This window comes from Sarcophilus harrisii, chromosome 2 (assembly GCF_902635505.1).
Source record: "Sarcophilus harrisii chromosome 2, mSarHar1.11, whole genome shotgun sequence".
NCBI classification, from domain to species: Eukaryota; Metazoa; Chordata; class Mammalia; order Dasyuromorphia; family Dasyuridae; genus Sarcophilus; species Sarcophilus harrisii.
The window spans coordinates 472720751-472744612 of NC_045427.1; the positions used below are offsets into that span (position 1 = coordinate 472720751).

The following is a 23862-nucleotide window of genomic DNA, read 5'->3' on the forward strand; positions in this document are numbered from 1 at the left end:
ATTGACACTTGGGTGGATTTCAAGGAATGGAAAGTAGGACAGCCAAGTCCCTGATTCTAGGGAATTATTTGAGCATCAATGAGTTCCCACAACATAGAAGGGAGACATAGAACTCCTTTTCATATTAAGTAGACAGGCTTAGGTTCTCTGGAGGCAGCCTCAGACAGGGATCTCTCAGCTCCATATTATTCAGCTTCTATTATTCCTCAGCCAGTTTAAAGAACAAGGGAGAAATGAGCTCTGAGGTCAATTCAGCCAGGCAAGGGTAAAGTTGGGGGTTTCTTTTTTGTATCTGGTCTTTTAAGTTAGCAAAAGACCACAGTTATAATTTTGCATTTCTACTGTGGATAAGGTTCATTGAGGATGAAATTTTAGATTTTTAAAAGTTGCTTTCTCAAGGGCAACAACAATGGGATGAAATATGATAGAAAGACAAGAGCTTTGGATCTGGAGTCTTAAGTTCTCCACTTCAAATGTAGCTCTGCTATCTATCTAAGTGACCTTGGACAGGTCCATCCCCTTTCTGGGCTTCAATAATTCCAGACTAAATCAATGGTCTTAAAAAGAGAGACTGGGGATTTCTGACTCACCATACCCAAGACCCACCAAGGCCTTTGTGCTCACATCATTTAAAAAAAATCCACTGGCTATTATGGGGTAGAGGGAGGGTCCAACATAATCTATGACAGACAATAGGTCTATAACAATTTTCAGAATATTCTAGGTTAAGCTATAAACCTCTTGGCCATATACTTATCTCACATTATTCCATTTCTCATCTTCTCTGATCTAGCCAAACTGCTCTGTCATCTTTTCCCCAAATTGGACAATCCATCTTCCAACTCTTTGCATTAGAACTAGCATTCCTGAAATAGAGTTTGTCTTTATGTGCAAGGCACAAAGGTACATTGAAAACAGGAAGATTAAAAAGGAAAAAATAAACTTTCCCTAGCCTCAGGGAGTTACTTTTGAGAGGGTGAGATAAGCAGATTTACAGATAAGTAAATAAAATTTATGGTAATATGAGAAGAGAGAAAGAGAGAGATGAAGAGACAGAGAGAAAAGACAGGGAGACAGAGAGAAAGAGACCGCATTTTAAGAAACCTCAATTTCCTTCGAGGCTGGTTCAGAAGCCAGCTCCTCCAAAAGCCTTTCTTGATCTTCTTAATGGGGAACTCTCTATTCCTCTGTCCCTCTGTGTGTCTCTGTATTTCTGTCTCTCTGTCTTTCTACCTATGGTCTCTGTCTCTCTGTCCCTGTCTTTGTCCCTGTTCCTGTCCCTGTCCCTGTCTCTGTTTCTCTGTTTCTCTGTCTCTGTCTCTCTCTGTGTCTCTCCAACTCTCTCTCTTCTCACATTACCATGAATTTTATTTACTTATCTGTAAATTTACTTATCTCACCCTCTCAAAAGCATAAACTCAATGAGGCTAGGGAAACTTTCTTTTTTCCTTTTTTTTTTTTTTAATCTTCTTGTTCCCAATGTATCTTGGTGCCTTGCACATAAGGTAATTACTTTGTCGATTACTAATTTGTTGTGCTAGATTTAATTGACTGCAGCACCAAGAGTAGAAGGTCACAGAGCTAGTATGTGACAAATCTGAGGCTGTGGCCCAACTCCTCTGACTCCAAGGCTAGTATTCTGCCTGGTGTACCATGTGAACAAATGAGGAAACTAAGGCACAAGGACTAAAGCAATTTTTCACCTGTGGTCATACATCAAGGTATTAGCCAAGCTGGGACTTGAGTAATGTTTTGTTGAGTATATATAATATTATCTCCATTTTGTAAATGATGACCTGGAAACTCAAAGATTCATATAAAGCAGTTGATATCCCATGGATGGTATACTGAGCCTGGAATCAGGAAGAATTGGATTCAAATCTAGCCTCCGACATTTGCTAGCTGTATAACCCAAGCAAGTCATTCATTCTCTAAGTTTCTTTAATTATAAAATAGGGATAGTTATAGCTTGCATATCCTAAGGATGTTGTAAGGATCAAATGATGGCATTAATAGTGGTACTAAAACTTAGTTCCTTGCCTTTTCTTGTCTTATAAGACCACTCAAGTATCAGAAAGGGATCTCTTAAGGCACTCTATTAAATCCCTTTCTTTTAGACACTTTTAGACATCAGGAAACTACATAAAGAATTAAGTGACTTGTGTAGAGTAATATAGATAATAAATAGCTGAAACAAGAATTGACCCAAGGCTTCTGGCCTAACTCCATAATTCTATCCTGTACACCACAACATTCTTTGGTCATGCTTCTTTCCTTCCCTTCTTCTTCTCATTCTTATCCCATTGTGGTCACCCAGCTTCCAACAATTCAAAGCTCTGAGTTAGGGCAGGAGGAGGACTTTTCTGGGTTTGTGGTCAGGGTAAATAAAGGGGAACCAATTTTTTTTCCTTTTAATCTCTGCCACCTAGTCCTTCTAATATGACTACAATTTAGCCTAAGAAAGCCACACATTTACTCTGTTTTTGAGGCTGGAAAATGCACTGCTCAAAAACTCTCTGGCATTGAAATAATTACATGATATCTAATCTGGGATTCAACATTCAGACATGCTAACTCATCCTGGCAAGATTAGATCGATCTTTCTTCTTCTTCTTCTTCTTCTTCTTCTTCTTCTTCTTCTTCTTCTTCTTCTTCTTCTTCTTCTTCTTCTTCTTCTTCTTCTTCTTCTTCTTCTTCTTCTTCTTCATCTTCTTCTTGCATACTGGCTAGTTTTGTTGCCATCTTGTATTCATTTAAGTCAAGGAATTGAAAGAATTGAGAACAAAACCCCTATTCTTTTCCCCAGGCCCTTGGTCTGAGGCCAAACCAGACCTGCTGCTAAAAGGAATCTTGGCCCTTTCAGTAAATGCATCTTTGGGTCTTTATTTTCCTGGTGATAATTTTTACTCTGTGCCTGACTCTGGTAAAGATTGAGTGAGAATTGCTTTTTTTCCCCTAGCTGAATCTTTTTGCCAAATACTGAACAGGACACTGAGGTTTTCTGGCTTAAAAAGTCTAGGAAACTTTAGGCATAATTAAGTATGATTAGTTTCCAAGGCATTTATTGGCGAATTCAAAGAAGCCTGAATTAGTTGTGTCAAACCTTTGTGCCTTGGGCTTTGTGTATATAGAAAATTAGATTCGAATTTCTAGTATTAAAATCAGTTAAAGAAATTATATCCTTTGTAGTTTTAGTGAAATTTTGGGCCATCTGGTCAACCTGGACAAATACTTATCCTGCTGTACAAATCAGTCCGATATATTGTAGACCAAGAAGAATTGTTTCCAGAACTTTAATGTTTAAATTTCACCAATCATTTGCTGATATAATTTAGTACTCACACAAGGAAAGAAAAAAAATAAAAACCAGCAATTAGTTTTCACAAAACCCATTCATCCTCACACCATTCAGTCCCACTCACTTATGTTCCCATTCACACAAAATAGCATTCAGTTATACACACTGAAGACTCTACATACCATGAGGCATAGAAAAATAAAATAAAAAACCCTTTTATTTAGCCTCCATTTTATAAGGGCTAAATATAGTAGAGAGAAATGACTCTTATGTGGAACACTCTGCAAAGTTATGAAGGAGATAAAAAAGTTGAAATACAACCAAGAGTGTGTCAAAATCAGTTTGGACCTCCTCTTAATAACAGATAGTTAAATTTGCAGTGGGAACATTTACACACAGGAAACAGTCAAGACAGGCTTTGAGTACTGCTCTAGACTGAAGAAAGTAATGGAGAAAATCCTTAATAATGAAGATTAACTTAAAAGTATGGCATGAGTTTTCAGATAGCCTGTTATTAAATATTTGCCAACATACCCCTTGAAACAACATGGTGTCTATCCTCAAAGATATATGCATAGTTTAGTTCAGTCCTGGAGGAAAATACACCAATATAGAATTACAAAATGCTGTGTTACATGATAAGTGTATCAAAGAAATATAAAACAAAGAGCCAATGTGAGACCTAACAGGAAGGGTCATTGTCAGATAGGTTTCAGTGAAAGTTTTATAGAAAAGGTAGTATTTAATCAACTAAAAACACTAATAGGATTACTTCTTAAGATCATAGATCTAAAGGGAGACACTTTAGAAATCATTTCATAGAAGGAGCCAAGAAATATTAAATTATCTGTTCAAGGTTACAGAAGTAGTAGATGAGAAAGGGAGGTTTTGAATCTAGGTTCTCTGTTTTCAAAGCTAGTGTTGGATCTTAAAAAGTGGGTAGCAATTTGATAGGCTAAATCAAGGGTGGGTTAAGTTGTGATGTTCTCAGCACAGGAAATAGCATGAGCCAATCTCCCATTTCCCTAGTGCTTTAAGACTTAAAAAAAATTTTCTTGTACAATCAACTTGAGGCACAGAAAGTATAAAGATTGCTCTCCCATTTCACATATGAGGAAATTGAGACTTTAAAAGGTGGCATAATTTTTCCATGACTGTACAACTGATTAAAACCAAATCGGCACTTCAATTTAGGTCTCAGTCGCCTATTCTAGCACTCTTTCCACTATATGACATTTATCTCTACTCTTTTCTCTGGAACCACCAATCTTCATTCCCATTCTTGGTCCCACAGTGATCACCCAGGCCTCTAGCTAATCAAAACCTTAAATTAGGGGGTTATAATGTAAGCTGAGTGAAAGATCAGAAAAGAGCAGCTTGTATTCATATGACAGAAGAGCAATTTGACTAGAACTTCAAATACATGGAAAAAAGTGATCTGAGAAAAGACTGAGGACTGACTGGACACCTTCACAATCTATTTGGATGGTCCAGCTAAAGGCAGCAATTGCCCTTACACCTCAGAAATAGCAGCAGCAGCAGCAAAGCCTTCCATTTGCCCAAGCAGCAAACTCTGACTCCTCAGTGACTAATTTAGTAAGCAAGTCTCCAAACTTGGGTTACATTTTTTCCACTAGTATAACATAAATTCCAAATCTCTTTGCCATGCTATTTCTATCAAGGAAATTCATCTGGCTCTGGTTTTGTGGTCTTGTAGGACACATCAGACATCCAAGACTTTTTTTTTATAAGCCTGATTTTCTTTTTTAATGGATCTCTTTGAGCAGAAACAGGAAGTTAACTCAGCTTTGCCAGGAAAATGAAGACAAACCCTGGAACAGTGAAATTCCCTGGAAAATACAGAGCCTATTGAAGGGTGAGGGGAGATGTGTGGTATTATCCAGGCTATAATTCAGGGTGAGAATTCAGGATTGTAAGGAAGGTGACCTGGGATGAACAAGGAGGTTTTGACTCTTTTTTTTTTTTTTCACATGATAAGGAAACCTAAGTTTAAATCTTGTGTAGTTCTGCCACTTACTAAATATAAGTGTGTGACCTCAGGCACTTCATCACTTAATCTTCTAGCTACTTAGTTTCTTTATATGTAAGATGAAGGAACTAGATTAGATGATTTCTAAGATCCCTTACAGCTATAAATCCAAAAAATCTAAACTGGAGTTGCCAAACATGTCCCATGGACCCCATTTGGCCCATAAATGAGTGCAGCTGAAATAGATTAAAATGTAACTGGGAAATATTTGAAATAATAAGTGAAAATATAATACAAAATAGACATTATATTGGTGCCATCTCATACTTCTCAGATTGACTAATACAACAGAAAAGGAAAATGATAAATGGTCAAGGAGATATGGAAAAATTGAGACAGTAATGATGGAGTTGTGAAAAAATGATCCAGCCATTTTGGAAAGCAATTTGGAACTATGACCAAAGTGATATAAAGCTATAAATACCCTTTGATCCAACATACCACTACTAGATTTATATCTTAAAGATGTCGTAGAAAAAAAAAGGATTTATAGGACTAATACTTATAGTAGCTCCTTTTGTAGTGGATATCATCAATTGGGGAATGGCTGAATCAGTTGTGGTAGATGACTGTAATGAAATACTATTGTATGGTAAGTAATGATGAGCAAGATAATTTCAAATAAACCTTGAAAAACTTATATGAACTGATAAAAAGTGAAGTGAGCAGAACCAGGATAATATTGTACACAGTGACAACAATGTTGTATGGATATTCTGTTGTGAATGACTTAAGTATTTTCAGCAATGGGGTCCAAGACAATGGCAAAGGATTCATATTGAAAAAATATATGTCCACCTGAACTTGCAGATCAAAGAATACTGTTTTTTTTTTAGTTTTGATTATTCTTCTTATTTTTTAGATTACATTTTCTTTCACAACATGGCTAATATGGAAATATGTTTTGCAGGACTGCACATGTATAACCTATATCAAATTACTTTCTCAAGAAGGAAAGAGAGAGAGAGACAGAGAGAGACAGAGAGGGGGGGGAGGGGAAGAGGGAGAGGGACAGAGACAGAAGAAGAGGGAGATTACAGGGAGAGGGAAACAAGAAGGAGATGGAAAGGGAGAGAGAAGGAGAGAATTTGGATTTCAAAAATCAAAAAATAAAAAAAAAGTTTTTATATTTTAATTGGGAAAAATAAAGCATTTAATTAAAAAAAAAACTAAGCTATTGTGCAATTGGCAGGTATCCTTATATATGGAGCAGAGCCCTCTATTTCTATTTGAGTTTGACAGTGCTTATCTAGAGCAGTATCTTTCAACTGAGATAATAATATGACAATATGATAAATCCAAATTCTTTACTGAGATAGAACTTCACCTCACTTAGTATGGAAGTAGAGAAGAAATGAAGAGAGAGGTAGATCCTGGACTATGAGGAAGGAGATGGGCAAAAAGGGATCATCAATCTAAAAAAAAATTGCCAAAGCAATTGTGGATCTGCAGACTTTTGCTATGAACAAGAAATAGGGTGATAGTAATTTCTCTTTTAAGCCCCTCTTTTAAAGATGAAAAGAACAAAGTCCAGGAAAGTCAAGATTTGAACCTAGGTTTTGTGACTCCAGAGTCAGACCATTTTCACAGTACCATTCTGTCTCTCCCTGACTCTATCATGGTCTATGAACTAATTATTATCGAAGAAATAACAACAAAAAGACTCTCCCCCTTTCCCAAGGCCAAATGAAGAACTATTATTGCTCCTTACCTTAGTAGAGGGAGGGAAAAATCTTTTGAAATCATTGCATCAATTATCTACCCCAAGTCCTATAATGCAAAGCATAGATTGTGCCCTCTACCGTTCTGTTCTCTCACCCAACTAGGCGTGGTGTGCTCCACCTTCATGAGAGCAACGGGATCCATGACATCGGCATGCCTCAGTGGCAACTCTCTCTGTGCCTGATGGTGGTCGTCATCATTCTCTTTTTCAGCTTGTGGAAAGGAGTGAAGACATCAGGAAAGGTAATTTCTCCTTCTTAGTTTCTAGAGTTGGAATGGTTTTTGAGATTATCTAGTCCACTATATGCTAGGATTCTTCCTCAGTCAATGGTGGTCTGTTTTATTCCAAAAAGTATTTTTGAATGGAATGACTCCATGGCTAACAAGATTATGGACAGCTACATCCTCGATATCATCTTCTCAGCCTTCTCCTATTCATAGGAAAACAACAACAACAAAAATAATAATTTTATGAATGGAGGTATTGAGGATAATCACTTGATCAGAATGACTTATATGGAACTTGGGATCAAGTCCTCCTGATTTCAGGTCCTTAGACATGTTTATGTCAGAGGTTACCGGATTCTGACAATTAGTAGAAATCGAATTCTCATTTAGAATCCCAAAATTCGGTATGTGGCCATGTCTCCAAATTCTCACAATTGAGGGAATTTTAACCTTAGTAGGAAAGAATGGACCAGAAACTTGTATAGGAATGAATCATAGGTGTGTAGTTCTAGTCTTGAAAGATTGTTTCATGCACTTCCTAAGTTAGGTCAGAGTGGAATCAGCTCTCTGGATCAATAGTGATTCCCATTTCTGTAGATCTTTAAAGAAGTCTGAATATCTATTTGTTGGGCATGTTGCATAGAGGATCATGATTTGGGTAGAGGTTAGACAACATGATCTTCAAGATTCCTTCTGAGACTTTTGTTATATAATTCAGTGATTCTTACCTATTCTAAGATTATATCATTCATTTATTTATCAGAGGGTATAAGTTGAGAGTGAAGGAACAGGAAGGATTGTCATTTGTCAAGAAGAATACAGAGGGGATGTCTGAAAGGAGGAAAGATTCCAAAGCATGTTTTGTTATGTTTTTTATTTTAATTTTTTTGCACAAATAGAATTATCCTATTATTAAGAAAGGAATTCTGGAGGCAGGGCATAGAAAGGGAGTTACAAAATATTCCTATTCAAGTAGCATTTCCAACTAAAGGATCATTTAGTTTTATTTGATTTTTTTAGGTGGATATTAGGAAAAGGTTCTAGGGAAAGTGACTCCTTAGCTAAATTTTATTATGAAAGCAGTGAAACTCTATTAATGATTATGTACATCACCAATAAAATTCCTGGGAAGTATAAGCATAATTCTCCCTTTAACATGTCCTTAAGTCTGAAAAAAGAGTCCCAAACAAAAGCAATCCAGCTTTTGGACCATTAGCTCTCTGACACCATTAGATATAGGATCTGTAATAGATTCAAAAAGATGCCTCATTGTGCCAGCAGCACTAACTACTTAGCACTTGCATTAACTCATGAGAGCAGAGCTTTTATTAGCTTGGCCAGTTGCCCTTTCTGCACCAATTATGCTATTCAGAATAAGCACACTGATGATACCACATGGCTAAACTATACCAGCTGACAGGGCAGGGGTCCTGGGCTGGTCCAAAGGAGGCCCCACAACTTTCCCCTGTCCCAGTCTCTAATTATCATGGCAAGCTGTCACATGAAAAAGTGGATATTTTGTTCTTTCTGGGGAGGCATCCTGAGTGGAACACAGTACTTCCATTAACAGATTGCTCTTTCCTCAATGCCATGGCTTTGAGATAGATTGCAAGTACTTATACTTCCAACTTTGGCAGGGATTCAGAATTTGGGAATATTCTTTAAGCCCATAGCTGTTGAGAGGATGGTATGTTTTTAACTCATCTGGGACATTAATTATGACTTGAATAAGCAAGAGCAAAAGCAAAGGGAAATTTGGTAAACATTTAGAGGCAAAAAGGACTCTTTCAGGATGGAGGAAAGATTTGAGGTGGAAACCATTTGTCCTATCCCCAATCTCTTTTACCTCTTGTTAGAGTCCATTGCATCAGGACCAGGGATGTGTTGGAAATTTTTGAGGAGACTAAATCCCTGGGCAAAGGTTAGCCTCAATAGGGAACCTGGAGAGAAGCAAATCAAACTTCAGAAACCTTTCAGTCAGACTCTGGTATAGTCAGTCAATGATGTACTAACGGACCTTGGAAATCAAGTTTGCTGATAGAGCGGTTATCATTTCCTAGGCACTTCAAGGAGAGGGTGAGTTGATGTCTAGTTGTGCCCATCCAACAAACTTAGCATCTACTATAAGAAGAGTAGACAGTCAGACCTTACACATTCAAACTCTTTGACACTCTGACACAAACACTTTGACATTCTCCCCAAGTCTGACTGAAATTCAACCTATCTTTCCCCTCAAACTAGTCTGGACTTAATATCTCCTATCTTCATGTTTTGGCACAGGCTATCCCATTATTCTTTGAATGCTTCCCTACCTTTCTGTCTCTTGGACCCCCTAGCACTCTTCAACACTAAGCCTTCAAGAAGCCTTTGCTGTTTTTCAATAAGATCTTCCACTGCATCCTGAGCCATCAACAGTTGTCTTGATTTGTCTTACCACTGTATCCTAATGGTTCTGGAGGAGAGAGTTAGGTTAATGACTGCCCAGCTCATTCTCACTAAATTCAATTCACTTGCAAGTCAAGACATCAACATCATGATGTCATTGGTCCTCTTCAAGAATGAAGGATAAATAATAACGACAACAACAACAAAAATAAACAACAACATACTTTCTATTGATTCTGTTTCTATCTTGTCTATATTGTGAACAAATTATATCCCACGTGAACTACATCAATAGAGGGTAAACTCTAGGTCAAAGACTATCAATTTTATATCTCCAGAGTCTTGCACACTTCTTAGGAGATAGAGGTGCTAAATAAGTGCTTACAGAAAGTTTGAATAATAAAACTTTTAAAAAATACTGCTTTATCACTTTACCTACACTTGTAACTCCAGACAATTTCTAATATAAATTCCTTCATCTAAGGAGTGCTTCTCTGCTTTTAAGGAGTTTCTAATATTACTAAATGGAAGTTTTAGAAGACAACTAATAATAGCTAGCATTTACATAATAATTTAAGGTTTGTAAAGTGTCTTATAAGTGTTATTTCGCTTAATATTCACAACCACCTTATAAGGTAAGTATTATGATTATCCTCATTTTACAGAGGAGCAAAGTTAAGTAATTTGCCCAAGTTAAAACAGCTAACAAGTGTCTGAGACAGAACTCAATCAGGCCTTCCCTGATTTCAAGTTCACCACTCTATCCATTATGCCACCTAGCTAATAGGCTTGAACAGAAAAAAAAAATAGACTTATGTTTAGTAACATTGATTTGAAGACAATAAATTTGTTGAAGTCTTCTGTTTTAAGTGAAAACTGCATAGATCCCTTCTATCCCTTGTTAAGAATTCAAAACCATCTAGATCAAATGATTGCAAATTGCAAATGTGTGGGGTCTGAATTAATGAGGTTGTAAGATTGATAGAACTTGCAGGAATCATTGGATTCCTACACATGAAGTAATGGACAATACATTGGTTTTGGACTATCTCTTAACTGCTGAAGGAGGCGTGTATGTGTGATTGATACCCTCCTTTTAGGACTTATAAACATGCATAATTCCTCATGTTGATTCATGTTGTTTGTTACATCACCATACTAAGTACTAAGTATATATGTGAACTAGAGAACCATCATCTCATCAATTCCATTGAGTTAACACCTTGTTTCAAGTATACTTCTCCAGAGTTCTGGCCCTTTACAGAAACTTCACTCTTTATGAAGACCAGAAGGGGAAACTCGAAGGAAAATGATCTAAGGATCATAGATTTGGAATCATAAAGGAACCTTGAAACCATGAAGTCTAACTTCAGGATTTTGCAGATAAGGAAACTGAAGATTAAAGATTCTGTTACTTGTCCAAGGTTCCCCAGTCCGTCAGTGGTAGACTTACTATTTGGACTTCAGTCTCATGACTCCAAGTTTAAAGCTCTTTCCACTACACCACACTACATTCAAGGACCTAGGTTTGAATCTTGGTTCTTTACTACCCATAGTGTTGGACAAAATCATCTACTTCTTTGGTTGTCAAGTTCTTCATCTAGACAATTTTTTTTTAAAAAAAGGATTGAATTAGATGATCTCAAAAGTTTCTTTCAGTTTGAAGTACATGATCTCATGCCATACCTCCTTCTCAATACCCTTCTGATCTGTTTTGTTGTTGTTGTTGTTGTTTGTTTCCTTCACAATTATTGGATTAAATGGAATCTAGTTAGATTAAACAGGAAGTGCTTCTGGTCCCTTCTAGTTCTAAGGCTCTGTAATCCCTCCTTTGAGATTCTCTACACCAAGAGCTCTAATTTGTCACAGCTCCTAGGAACAGAACCCAAACTCCTAGTCCTAGGGCTTATCCAGTTGCTATGTCTTGGCCAGATGAATGAGGCATTATCTGGCACAGGTAAAGTTCTAAGAGCCTTGTACTCCATTTACTGGAAGCATGAACAGGGAACACATGCACATAACCTGTTTGACAATGGGGCTAATACAATTGTGAATTAACATGTTATCACAGGATCATAGACAACAAAACTAAGTCTCCTGCAATGAGAGACAGCTTCCAAGAATCTTTTTTTTAAAAAAATGTCCGAGCTGCAAAAATGATTATTTTTGAATGTGAGTGTGTGTATGCCTATATATGAGGGGGATGATGCTTTTTCAGCTGGAATCTTCATGGCTCTTTTCCTCCCCACCTCCTTCTATAAAGCTGGGTCTTTTGATCATGCCCCTTTCTTCACACTCTACATAGGCAAGCCTCCCCATGCCTGTTTCCTGGCATGGATTTGGGAATTTGATTTTGATAATATGAGCTATGTGCCACAATCAATTCATCTTGCTTTTTATGAGCAGCATCCTTTGCCTGTCAGCTGCCAGTTCAGTCATTCACACTCATTTGTTCAACAAATTCCTATTTTAATTAAATTCACCTCAATATCTTTTGTTTTTACACATTACTTTCACACATACACACATACATACACACACACATACACACACACAAACACAGATATACTCACCCATTGATGTGGCTTTGTCCAGTATAAAAAATGAGAGAAAAAAGTAAGCAGTTTATTAAAATTAGCCAATACACCAACCAAGTCTGACAATATATATATGTAATGTTCTACACCTATCAGCTTCCATTTTTGTAAAGCTTAGGGAAAGGTGTATTTTTCTCATTTTTTCTCTGAGACCAAGCTCATTTACTAGAAATAAACACACATACACATATATGTATGTGTTCATATCTATATATATATGTATTCATACATACATATACATATATATGTATGAATAAAGTTAAGTAAATGCATATATTTTGTCTTGGTTTTAGTCTTCTTATTTACATTGTTGTAGATCAGTGTATCCTTTCCTGGTTCCATTTCTCTTTCTTAATGTAAGTTCATATAAGTCTTCTCAAGTTTTGTTTTATTCTTCACATTCTTTGTGGGTTTCTTTTTTTGGGGGGGGGGCACAGTACACAATATGCTAACCATTCCCTAATAGACAGGCATCTTCTTTATTTCCAGTTTCCTTTGATTTTATAAAAAGTGCTTCTACGACTGTTTCATGAATATAGAGCCATTTATTTTTCTGTTTTTAATTTTTTTTTTTTTGGTGAGATTTGAAACTAGTAGTAGGATCCCTAGGTTAATGAATGTGACAATTTTGAGATAACTTTCTTGACATAATTCCAAATTCCAAAATGGGTGAACCACAACCCTACCAATAGTGAAGCAATATATCCAGTCTCTCCAGCACTGACCATTCTCAGTTTTGCCCTAAAGAGATCCTGAACTGCTTGGAATCAGAGGGGTTATTCAATAGATCTGCATCAAATCTTGTGAGCTACAAAATACAAGTTTAAAATCAAGGAAGGAGATAAAGTACAAATATACATACAAATAATTTATAATAATATATGTACAAATGAATTAAGAATAACATAAAACAAAAGTGTTATGTGAAATTCAGGTGCTACTGAGGATAATAAGGCTGTTATATTATATTATAAAATTTTGCTGTTGTGCTAGGAAATAAAATTGTGGTCAATTGCAACTATTTCATTTGGAGAAATATAAGATTTTATGAGGCTATCCCACTCATTAAATGCTCCTATCATAAATAAATTTTTGATCTCCCTTCACTAGCAACATAATCTTGTCCATGTTCTTCCAAAAATCCTAAAGAAAAAATTCTTACATAGAGAAGACATTATTTTAGGGTCTTAATAATCACAAATTTATTAAGCATTTATTTAAACATTTACTCACTATATACTTGGCACTATGTTAAACTTGGGGATACTCATGGATACCAATACAAATCTTAGGTTTTCAAATGCTCTCATCTGTCTAAATCACTTATTTTCTTATACTTTCAACATATACAGTATACCAAAGGACAAAATCTATTTTATTATTAAAGTTTTCCTGTACTAAATGGTCCATCAGATAAAATAGAAGTCACAGGGAACCAAATATGTCCCTTGCATTCCTCATTCTTTCTACGTGATTGGTCCTTCTTTGATATTTTTTAAAATCAATTTTGGTATATGCCATTGTTGCCGATCTACTGTAGCATACTATCATGTACTTTTTTTTTTGCCTTTTGAACACATAACTCAAAATTAGAAAACACTACCATCTCCAAAAATTCAGAATCATGGGAACCTTCACATTAAATATTTTGTTTTAAAATTCATGAACCTATTTCTCTTCTATTACAAGATACTTCATGAATAACTTGATAAATGGAGAAACAAATAATAAAGTATGGAAGACTTAAGATAAAGGGATGACCTAGCCTTTCAGGAGAATTAAAGTTTCCACTTTGTCCTGATGTTGAACTATTTAACACCAACACCTGTTTTCCTCCCTAGGTTGTTTGGATCACAGCCACTTTGCCCTATCTTGTACTCTTTGTGTTGCTGATTCATGGAATCACTCTACCTGGAGCCTATAATGGAATCACTGCTTACCTACACATCGATTTCCGAAGACTGAAGGAGGCCACAGTCAGTGTCTTTCTGTCTTTCTTATGCTATTTTGGTTTTGGCATATCTAGATCTAAATCCTAGCTCTGCTACTTGCTATGTGTATGATCATGAACAAGAACGAGCCTGATTCAGTGTTCCCATGACTTCATCTGAAATTGAATTTGTCTAATTTAAATGTGATTTTTTTTTGCCAGTTTTGTGAAAAGAACGCTGGATTTTGAGTTAGAAGACCTGGGTCTAAATTCAGTCTATGTTTCTTAATTACTTGAGTGGCTTTGCCTAAATTACTTTATCTATCTACAATCTCTTTTCCTCATCTGTAAAATTAGGTCATGGGACTGGTTGATTTCTTCTAGTCCTTAATTATATGATGTTGTAAAGATGAGAGCAAATCACAGACATTATTCTCCTACCTCATAGGAAGGGAGTAGCTATGTGCCCATCCTCACCTCTATGTAATGTTTTGTGCCTACCTTCTTCTCCTTCTCCCAGTCCTACACCCTTGCCTTTGCCCATGCCTCATTCCCTAAGTATTATGCGCTATATTCTTTCAGTCCCTGATTCCTCATTCCCAACTTCTTTACCCTCTGCATTCCTGACCCCAACCACTATCCCCTCTACTTTTGGCTCTCATGCCTAGGATAGGGCATGACAGTGGTCAATGCAGGGGGGGATTAGGACAGTCAAGAAAACTTTGGATTCTCTTTCTCCCATCCCAGGTTCAAAGGGAGACACTAGGAATGGTCTCTCCATAGAGTAGCAGAGAATAGGACAGATTTCTACTTAGCAGAAACAGTTTGGGGACTTTAAGAGAAGACAAAGTTAAAAAAAAAAAAACTTATTTGGAGGCAATTCCTAAGGTTTCCTTCTCATTCTTATCTCACCATAGAAGCATCTTTCTCTTTCAGCTTATATTTTGAAATTAATTCCTTATGTTTCTAGAATAGAGACAATGTTGCATAATAGATTTGGATTCAAGATTTGGATAGAGGAAAAACTGGTTCAAATCCCACCTTTGAAACTTCAAGATTTATCACTTCTTTTTGTTTTCTAGAGGCCACTGCTTTCTTCGGACTTATGGGAGAAAGAATTAGCTACCTGCTCCATCTCCACAAAGTTGTGTATTTTCAGGAGGACTTTTTTTTTTTTACATATTTCTATTGCAGGACACTAGAGAAAGAAAATTAATTCTGGAATCAGAAGATTTGAGCTTAAATATCACCTTGGACTTAGGCAAATCCTTCAACTTTTTTTTATAAGTTTTAAACTACTGTTTATGACTAATGGTAGAGATCCATGAATGTACAATTGCTTAAGTGTTACATTTTTCTAGAGTATTGTCATTCACAGTTTAGTACAGTAGAAAAAAAATTGACACTGAAATCAGAAGACGTGTTCAAATTTTGTCTCTGATACCTGTATCACTTTGGGCAAATCATTTAATCTCTTTTGGCTTTATTTCCTTCATATGAAAAAAGTAGGGGTCACAATATATGCTCTCTGAGGTCTTTCTTATCTTTATATCTGTAAGCTTTGTTCCACATGAGAGGAATTTAAAGTAGATAATACAGGGATCATTGTCTCCTTCTGGAATCCAGGGATCTCAGATAGTAAGAGATAAAGTAAATACATTTCAGAGCTAAAGACTAGAAATGAAATGCAAGTCTTTATATAGTTAGATTCAGCCAGTGAGTGATGATGGTGACAGTTCTGGATAGGCATCATGATAATGGCACTACCACACATTTCTCTAGTCCTGTAATATTTACAAAGTGCTGTAATACTTACAAAGTGCCTTCCAAATAACTCTGTGAAGTAGATAGTACAAATATAATTATCCCCTTTTACCAAAAAATAAGATTCCAAATGTCTTGACCCTAGTTATAACATTAATAAATGTCAAAACTCAGCATTTAAAACCAAGTTTTCCAACTCCAATACCAAAACTCTTTCCACACTGGCAATATATTTCTAGCAAATACGTCTGTCTTGTGGGAAAGAAATCCCAAATACCAAAGGAGAACTGCTTATTTATGACTACCAGACATCAAAAAAGGAGGGGGAGGGAGAAGAAAGGTTAATTTTGTTGAAAGACAAAGAATGTGATCATGGTACCAGAGCAAAAGCTATGCATATTTGCTTGAGATGATAGATATGCCGTTGCAGTCTCTCTTCCTTCTTATGTTAGCTAAGTGGTCTGTTTTTACATAGTCAAGGAGGAAGAAAAATTTATTGGTGCCCTCATTTTGTCTGTGCAGGTATGGATTGATGCAGCCACTCAGATATTTTATTCATTAGGAGCGGGATTTGGAGTTTTAATTGCATTTGCCAGTTACAACAAGTTTGACAACAATTGTTACAGGTGAGAAATTGCTTTGCAATTGGATGAATTTTCTTTTCTTTGATTAGTTGATGGATGATTTGGGTGTTCTCAACTGAATTCATCCTTAATTTGGACTCTTCCCAAAATAGGCATAGAGTGAAGAAGCAAAAGGAAAGAAATTTTCAAGAAATTCAGCTTCCTAGAAATTCCTTTTCATCATATGGTAGAGGCAGAGTTGAAGTCCTTAGGCAGATACCAGAAAAGAAAAATCCATATCATATAGCAATAAAAAAACAGTTATTAAGCATAAGATAGAAAGTACAAGTATTATCACCATTTGCCTTCCAGTCACATTGCTAGAAAGGGTCACATCTGACCACAGGTTTCTTCTGACACTAAATTCAAATCTCTTGTTATATCATGATCCTGGCTTTTGACACTGATCAAAAGTATTCAAAAGTGGTGAGGATGTCAAGGAAGATGAAGACTGGAAAAAGGGGGCCAATAGATTTTATAATTATCCACATCACCAATGGATTTGATGGAGAGAGTACTTTTCTTTTCTTTCTTTCTTTTTTTTTAATGGCCTTTTATTTACAAGTTATATGTATGAGTAACTTTACGGCATTGACAATTGCCAAACCTTTTGTTCCAATTTTTCCCCTCCTTCCTCCCACCCCCTCCCCTAGAAGGCAGGATGACCAGTAGATGTTAAATATATTATAGTATAATTAGATACACATTAAATATACATGATCAAACCGTTATTTTGCTGTACAAAAAGAATCGGACTCTGAAATATTGTACAATTAGCCTGTGAAGGAAATCCAAAATGCTGGCAGGCAAAATATAAAGATTGGGAATTCGATGTAATAGTTCTTATTCATCTCCCAAAGTTCTTTTGTTGGGTGTAGTTAGTTCAGTTCATTATTGGCTCCATTGGAACTGGTTTGGTTCATCTCATTGCTGAGGATGGCCGGGTCCATCAGAATTGGTCATCATATAGTATTGTTGTTGAAGTATATAATGATCTCCTGGCCCTGCTCGTTTCACTCAGCATCAGTTTGTGTAAGTCTCTCCAGGCTTTTCTGAAATCATCCTGTTGGTCATTTCTTACAGAACAGTAATATTCCATAATATTCATATATCACAATTTATTCAGCCATTCTCCAATTGATAGGCATCCACTCAGTTTCCAGTTTCTGGCCACTACAAAGAAACCTGCCACAAATATTCTTGCACATACAGGTCCCTTTCACTTCTTTAAGATCTCTTTGGGATATAAGCCCAGTAGTAATACTGCTGGATCAAAGGGTATGCACAGTTTGATAACTTTTTGAGCATAGTTCCAAATTGCTCTCCAGAATGGTTGGATGTATTCACAATTCCACCAACAATGTATTAGTGTCCCAGTTTCCCCACATCCCCTCCAACATTCCGTTATCTTTCCCTGTCATTCTAGCCAGTCTAACAGGTATGTAGTGGTATCTCAGAATTGTCTTAATTTGCATTTCTCTGATTGATAATGACTTGGAGCATCTTTTCATATGGCTAGAAATAGTTTCAATTTCTTCATCTGAGAATTGTCTGTTCATATCCTTTGACCATTTATCAATTGGAGAATGGCTTGATTTCTTATAAATTAGAGTCAATTCTCTCTATATTTTGGAAATGAGGCCTTTATCAGAACCTTTAACTGTAAAAATATTTTCCCAGTTTATTGCTTCCCTTCTAATCTTGTCTACATTAGTTTTGTTTGTACAAAAAACTTTTCAATTTGATATAATCAAAATTTTCTATTTTGTGATCAGTAAAGATCTCTAGTTCTTCTCTGGTCATAAATTCCTTTGAGAGAGTAGTTTTCAGTAGAATGATAAAGACAAAGGCCAGATTGTTAAGTGTTGAAGAAGTAATCAAAGTGTTTTCCCCCTAGAAATCTGAAAGTGTAGGATTGATGGATTGGTGAAAGGATGTCAGTTAGAAGATTTGTTTGTTTTTGTGTTGACCTAGGGAGTCCCAATGACCTATAAGCAGATGGAGAAAGAGATGCTGATCATGAGTGAGAGAAAGGTTGATTAAGGGAGCAAGGTCTTAGAGGAGGATAAAGGCAATGGGATCAAGGGCATGAGAGGAAAGAATTGACTTTCATGAGAAGTAGAGCTACATATTGTTTTTCTGACCTAAAGGAATGGGTAATTAAGCTGAGAAGTTTTGAAGAATGAAAGAGGAGGGAATTCATGTCAGATGTCCTCAGTCTTCTCAGTGATGTAGGGGTTGAGATCACTTGATATAAATGAATATGTTTGGTGGGGAAAAGGGGAAGTGTTGTGTGAATAAAAAAAAGAAGAAAAGGTTTTATGATATGATGGTGAATGAGGCAGGGAGCTGTGATAGTGTATTTTAGATGATGCTAAGTGCAAAACCAAGTCTCAAAAGACTTTTGAGGTTCCATGAAGAAAAACTTCATAATGGACAGAACAAATCAAATAAGATTAATTTTGAGGACTGGACCTATGATTTCTTCAAGGTAAGGAGCTCAGAGTAAGGAACTGCAATCTTACCAATGCAGATGAGGACTTTCTAACAGCTTATTTGCCGCTCACATAGCTAGTATGTATCAGAGGCAGAACTTGAACAAAGGGCTTTATGGTTTCATGGTTAGCTGGTTCTCATACCACATCGATCTTCAAGATAATATTTAATAGGGACAAATATACAGTTTCCCCCCCGGTCAACTTTGCAAGTACAGGGGGAGCCGTGATTATTCAACAAACATGCAAAAAGGTCTGAGAAATTCAATGGTGTGTGAGCTCACTATATGTCCAATGTGTGATAAGGAAGACAGAAAAACCTTACGGTATGAGTAAAGGCTTCATTAAAGGAGATATCAGGACCACGATGTTTGGTCTGTGTATGATACATTTTTGAAAGAGACAGGTAAGTTTGAACAGGTCCAGAAGAGAGCAATCAAGATAGTGAAAGACTGTACTCAATGTCATGCAAAAATCACTTGTGAAGAAACCAGGGATTTTTAGCCTAGAGAATACTTAGGAAGAAACAAGATATCAGCTTTAAAATATATGAAGAAACATCATGTTGAAGAGTGATGAGTCTGCTGTCTTCTGATTGGCCCCCAAAAATGGAACTAAAAGCTATTGGTAGAAGCTGCAAGGAGGCTAATTGAGGCTTTGGGTAATATCAAACTCTCTAAGTAACTAACTTTAAACTAACATTTAGAGTTATCATAAATTAAATGAAATGTCTTAGAAATTAATGTTCTCTTAATTAGAGATCTTTCAGTGAAGGCTCTTGGGCACATTAGAGAGGGGATTCTCAGATATGAATTGGTCTAGCTGACTCAATTAGTTCTGTGATTCTGGGATCAGTCAATGAGTCTAAGAAAGGTTTCTTGGAGGATGTTGTACACGAACAAAGCCTTAGAGGAAGTGATTCATAGGATGTATTTATCAAAGATATTTAGAACTCAGGCAAGACAGAAAGGGCCAACAGAATGCATCAACAATCAAAATGTAATGATTCCAACAACAAAGCAAGGTTCCAGATTTTCTTGGTTCTTATATTTATCCTTCTAGGTTATTTTAGATTATGTGTATCTTTGAGCCTATAGAAAGTGTTTTGTGTATTGATTAGGCAGTTCTGTAGGTGGGATATTTCTAATCTATTAGCCAGAGCAGCTTGATTTTGTGATTTCCTCCAGCACAGTAAACTTCTTGAGTCCATCAAAAAGCCAGGGGCAGGTGGTATTGGAAGAATTTCCAGACGTAGAATTCAGTTAATGAATGATATCCTTCCTTCAGTTTCTTGTAAGCTTTAACATTCTTATTCTTTTATTTCAGGGATGCTCTGTTAACTAGCACCATCAACTGTGTTACAAGTTTCATCTCTGGGTTTGCCATCTTTTCTATACTGGGCTACATGGCTCATGAACACAAGGTTAAAATTGAAGATGTGGCAACAGAAGGTAATGAAACTCTTAGAACCTCAACTCTCTAAAGCTAAAGCTTTACAATCTGGTTCTGTTTCTAATAAAGAATTTTTTAGAGGGTATAGCAATGGGAAGTCTGTATTTGCGATTTAATTGCTAATGAGGAATTCCTGGTATGGAAACTCCCTCTAGATTCAAAATTAGCAACCTGCTATAACTTAGAATCTTAGTTAGCTGCCTAGGGTCCTGAGAAGTTAAGTGATTTGTCCATGGTCTCTTCATTAGTATGTCAGACTCAGTACTTAAATCCAGGGCTTCCTAATTCTTGGATCCTCTGTTTATGTTCAGCATGATAGCACATGTATAATTTAAATAGAATTGTTGTTGTCTTAAGGAAGGAGGAGAGGAGTTAGAACTGAATTTTTTTAATGTTAAAATTGTTTTTACATGTAATTGGGAAAAAATTAAATCACAAAAAAAGTCCTCTGTGTACTTTGATATAGTGTGTCACATTTTATTTCATCATGGAACCAAATTAGAATCTATCTATGGCTTAATAGATCTGTCTAAGGAATTTGCCTGAAAATTAAATGTTAAATGAATAGACCAAGGTCACTCCAATTAAAAATTGGAAGCATGATTTGAGCTCTTTCTGACTCTGAGTTTATCCCTATCCAGGACTCCTTGTTACCTCAGTAAAGATACACCCATTGATTAATAAATAGCTATTCTCATAATATGTTAATATTTAGAAAGCAACTTGATCACAGTACCTTATAAGATAGTTAAAACAAATATTATTATTCCCATTTTGTGGATAAGAAAACTAAATTTTAAAGGAATTATAGTGACTTTCATTCATTTAACAAGCATTTGTTTAGTATTTACTATATCCTAGATAATGGAGATAAAGAGATAAAAATAAAACAGTCTCTACAACAGTCTTTCAAGCAGGAACTTGCATTTTGTGGGGAAAACAACATGTACACATAAAATAAATGTAAAAATATATACAAAATTGTTTTAGAAGGCACTAGCAACAACAGGAAAGGTGTCATGAAGAAATGGAGCTCTTGGACTGAGCTTTGAAGGAATTAGGAGTTCAAAGGGGCTGGGAGTTACAAAGCCCATTGGCCCTCAAATCCAGATCTTTTGACTTTTAAGACTTAGAATTCTTTACCCTTAACTATTCTGCCTCTCTAAGCAGGTTAAGAGTCAGCAATTGTTAACTATTTTCAATCTTCAAATTTGAAATTTCTTCTTAAACTAGGAGTACTGGGGTAAAGAAATAAATGCTTGTTAACTGACTGTTGACTGAGATGTTCTCATAGGAAACAATCAAAGACCACAGCAGAAATGAATCCCTTTTAGTATAGGTGAAGCAAATATTTTTGCTAGAGATCTGAGGGAAATTAGATCTTGTGGGAGAAAAGTCAGGCTTTACTGAGGAGGTGAGCTATGAGCTGGGCCATGAAAGATGAGGATTGTTTGAATGGAAGAGAGAAAGGATGATGAGATGGAGAAAACAGCAAGGAACGTGCCTCTGACTGGCAATAAACTGTTCCAGGAGAGAGGACACAGGCTTGGGACTTCAGCTGAGAGCAGAGCTGCTAATGTCCAAGAATGCTGTTGATGTCACATTTGGAGAGGATTCTTCCCCTTAGGATGGCATCTTAGAACCCAAGCCTTCAGTGTATGGTGGGACCAACCTTAGCAGTGACAGGATGTATTACTTTTCTGTCTTTCAGGTGCTGGCTTGGTGTTCATCCTTTATCCAGAAGCCATCTCCACTTTAGCAGGATCCACTTTCTGGGCCATAGTATTCTTCATCATGCTGTTGGCCCTGGGTATCGATAGCTCGGTATGTGTTCCCCAATTTACTCTCTTCTTCCTGATCCTCTCAGGACAAGATTACTTCCTCCATTCCAGCACATAAAGACTTCCAAACTTGAGTTAGTAGACCAGTAACCCAGTACCCTTGCAATTAGACAGGGATGTTGACTAATATCAGAAAATTTAGACTGACAAATACACTAGAATAAGAATAATAGAATGTTAGCATTTGAGGGGCCTTAGGTCAGCAATGTTAAATATGGAAAGAAACTTAGAACAAAGAATGGCAGAATTGGAGAGGCCTTGAAAAGGAAATCTTAAAACTGGAATGGCTCTTTGCATATGAAATGCCAGAGCTGGAGGGCACCCTAGAATCCATCTATCTAGTCCAACCCCCTCATTTTACAAAGAAGGAAATTGAGGCCTTAATCACCCTTAATTTTCTTATTTATCAAATGGGGATAATAATATATAGTCTGGCCACCTCATGCTGGGGTATAATCAGCTGTGAAGAGCTTTGAAAATATAATATAGTCAATGTGGAATGACTTTATAAAACATAACACCCTCTCCCTCTTGCATGTGCACAGAACTTAGAGTCAACAAAATGCTTTTATTGGTATGATCTCATTCAGTCTTTACAATAACTCTGGCAGCTGGTAGGATAGCTCAGAGGACATCTAGGAGGACAAGGGGTTATCCTTACTATTCAGTAAATGAGGAAACTGAATCTCAGAGAAATTGAATGATTTGACCTCAATCACATAGAAAATTATCATTAGAGAAAGGGCCAGAAATAAATCCCCTGGCTCCTTCCTTTTCTAGTGTTCTTTCGTTTATGCCTGACTCTATCAATGAATTCAAAATATGACTTATCCATAGCTGCCAAAGGTATTTCCCTCTAGTATTTTATAGTATATGGGCCATGGTATTTGGTTGGCATCGGTCTCATGTCTGGATCTCAAACAAATAAGCCAGTTTACAACTCACATCCATTTATCCTGCCTTGGGGTAACATATTCCTGTCTTCCACAGCACACATCTTGAAGGGCAGCCAAGCTTTCCCTTTCCTAGTCAGAAATATTACCCTCTACTGGCTTTCTTTGGTATCAGGAATGATGACTGTTTGAGTTAGTTTTAGGTTAAAATATGGCCTTCTGAAGACCTCTTTGCAAATGTAAAAATGTAACGTGTTATAGAAATACAAGGTATGACATGTTAAGTAATTAGATTGCATTATAAAGTGATTAGTTTTTTAGTAGAGGGCAGAGTCCTGAGGGGACAGGACTCAGGGAAGAACTTCATTACACAAGTTCATGCATGTACACACCTACACACACTGGTTGATTTAGTGATTTAGAAGGGAACAGAAGAGCTAGACAAAGATCAGGAATAGAGGAAGAGACTCTAGTGGAAAGTTGTTAGAGCCCTGTTTGTGAGTGACAACGTGCCATATACTCATACGTGAAGCTTTGACTATTTCCTAAAAGCAATCCATACACGTTTGGCTACTATGTTTTTT

The 23862-nt window shown here is 36.5% G+C and overlaps 1 protein-coding gene across 1 annotated transcript in view; it reads left to right on the forward strand.

The window, feature by feature from the left end:
• SLC6A2 (solute carrier family 6 member 2) overlaps window positions 1-23862 on the forward strand; it is a 54338-nt gene that overhangs the window by 21668 nt on the left and 8808 nt on the right. The window contains exons 4-8 of the mRNA XM_003758785.2: window positions 7175-7313; window positions 14122-14256; window positions 16497-16600; window positions 20419-20543; window positions 22256-22368. Of these exons, the coding sequence (XP_003758833.1) occupies window positions 7175-7313; window positions 14122-14256; window positions 16497-16600; window positions 20419-20543; window positions 22256-22368 (616 nt within the window). The remainder of the gene's footprint in view (window positions 1-7174; window positions 7314-14121; window positions 14257-16496; window positions 16601-20418; window positions 20544-22255; window positions 22369-23862) is intronic.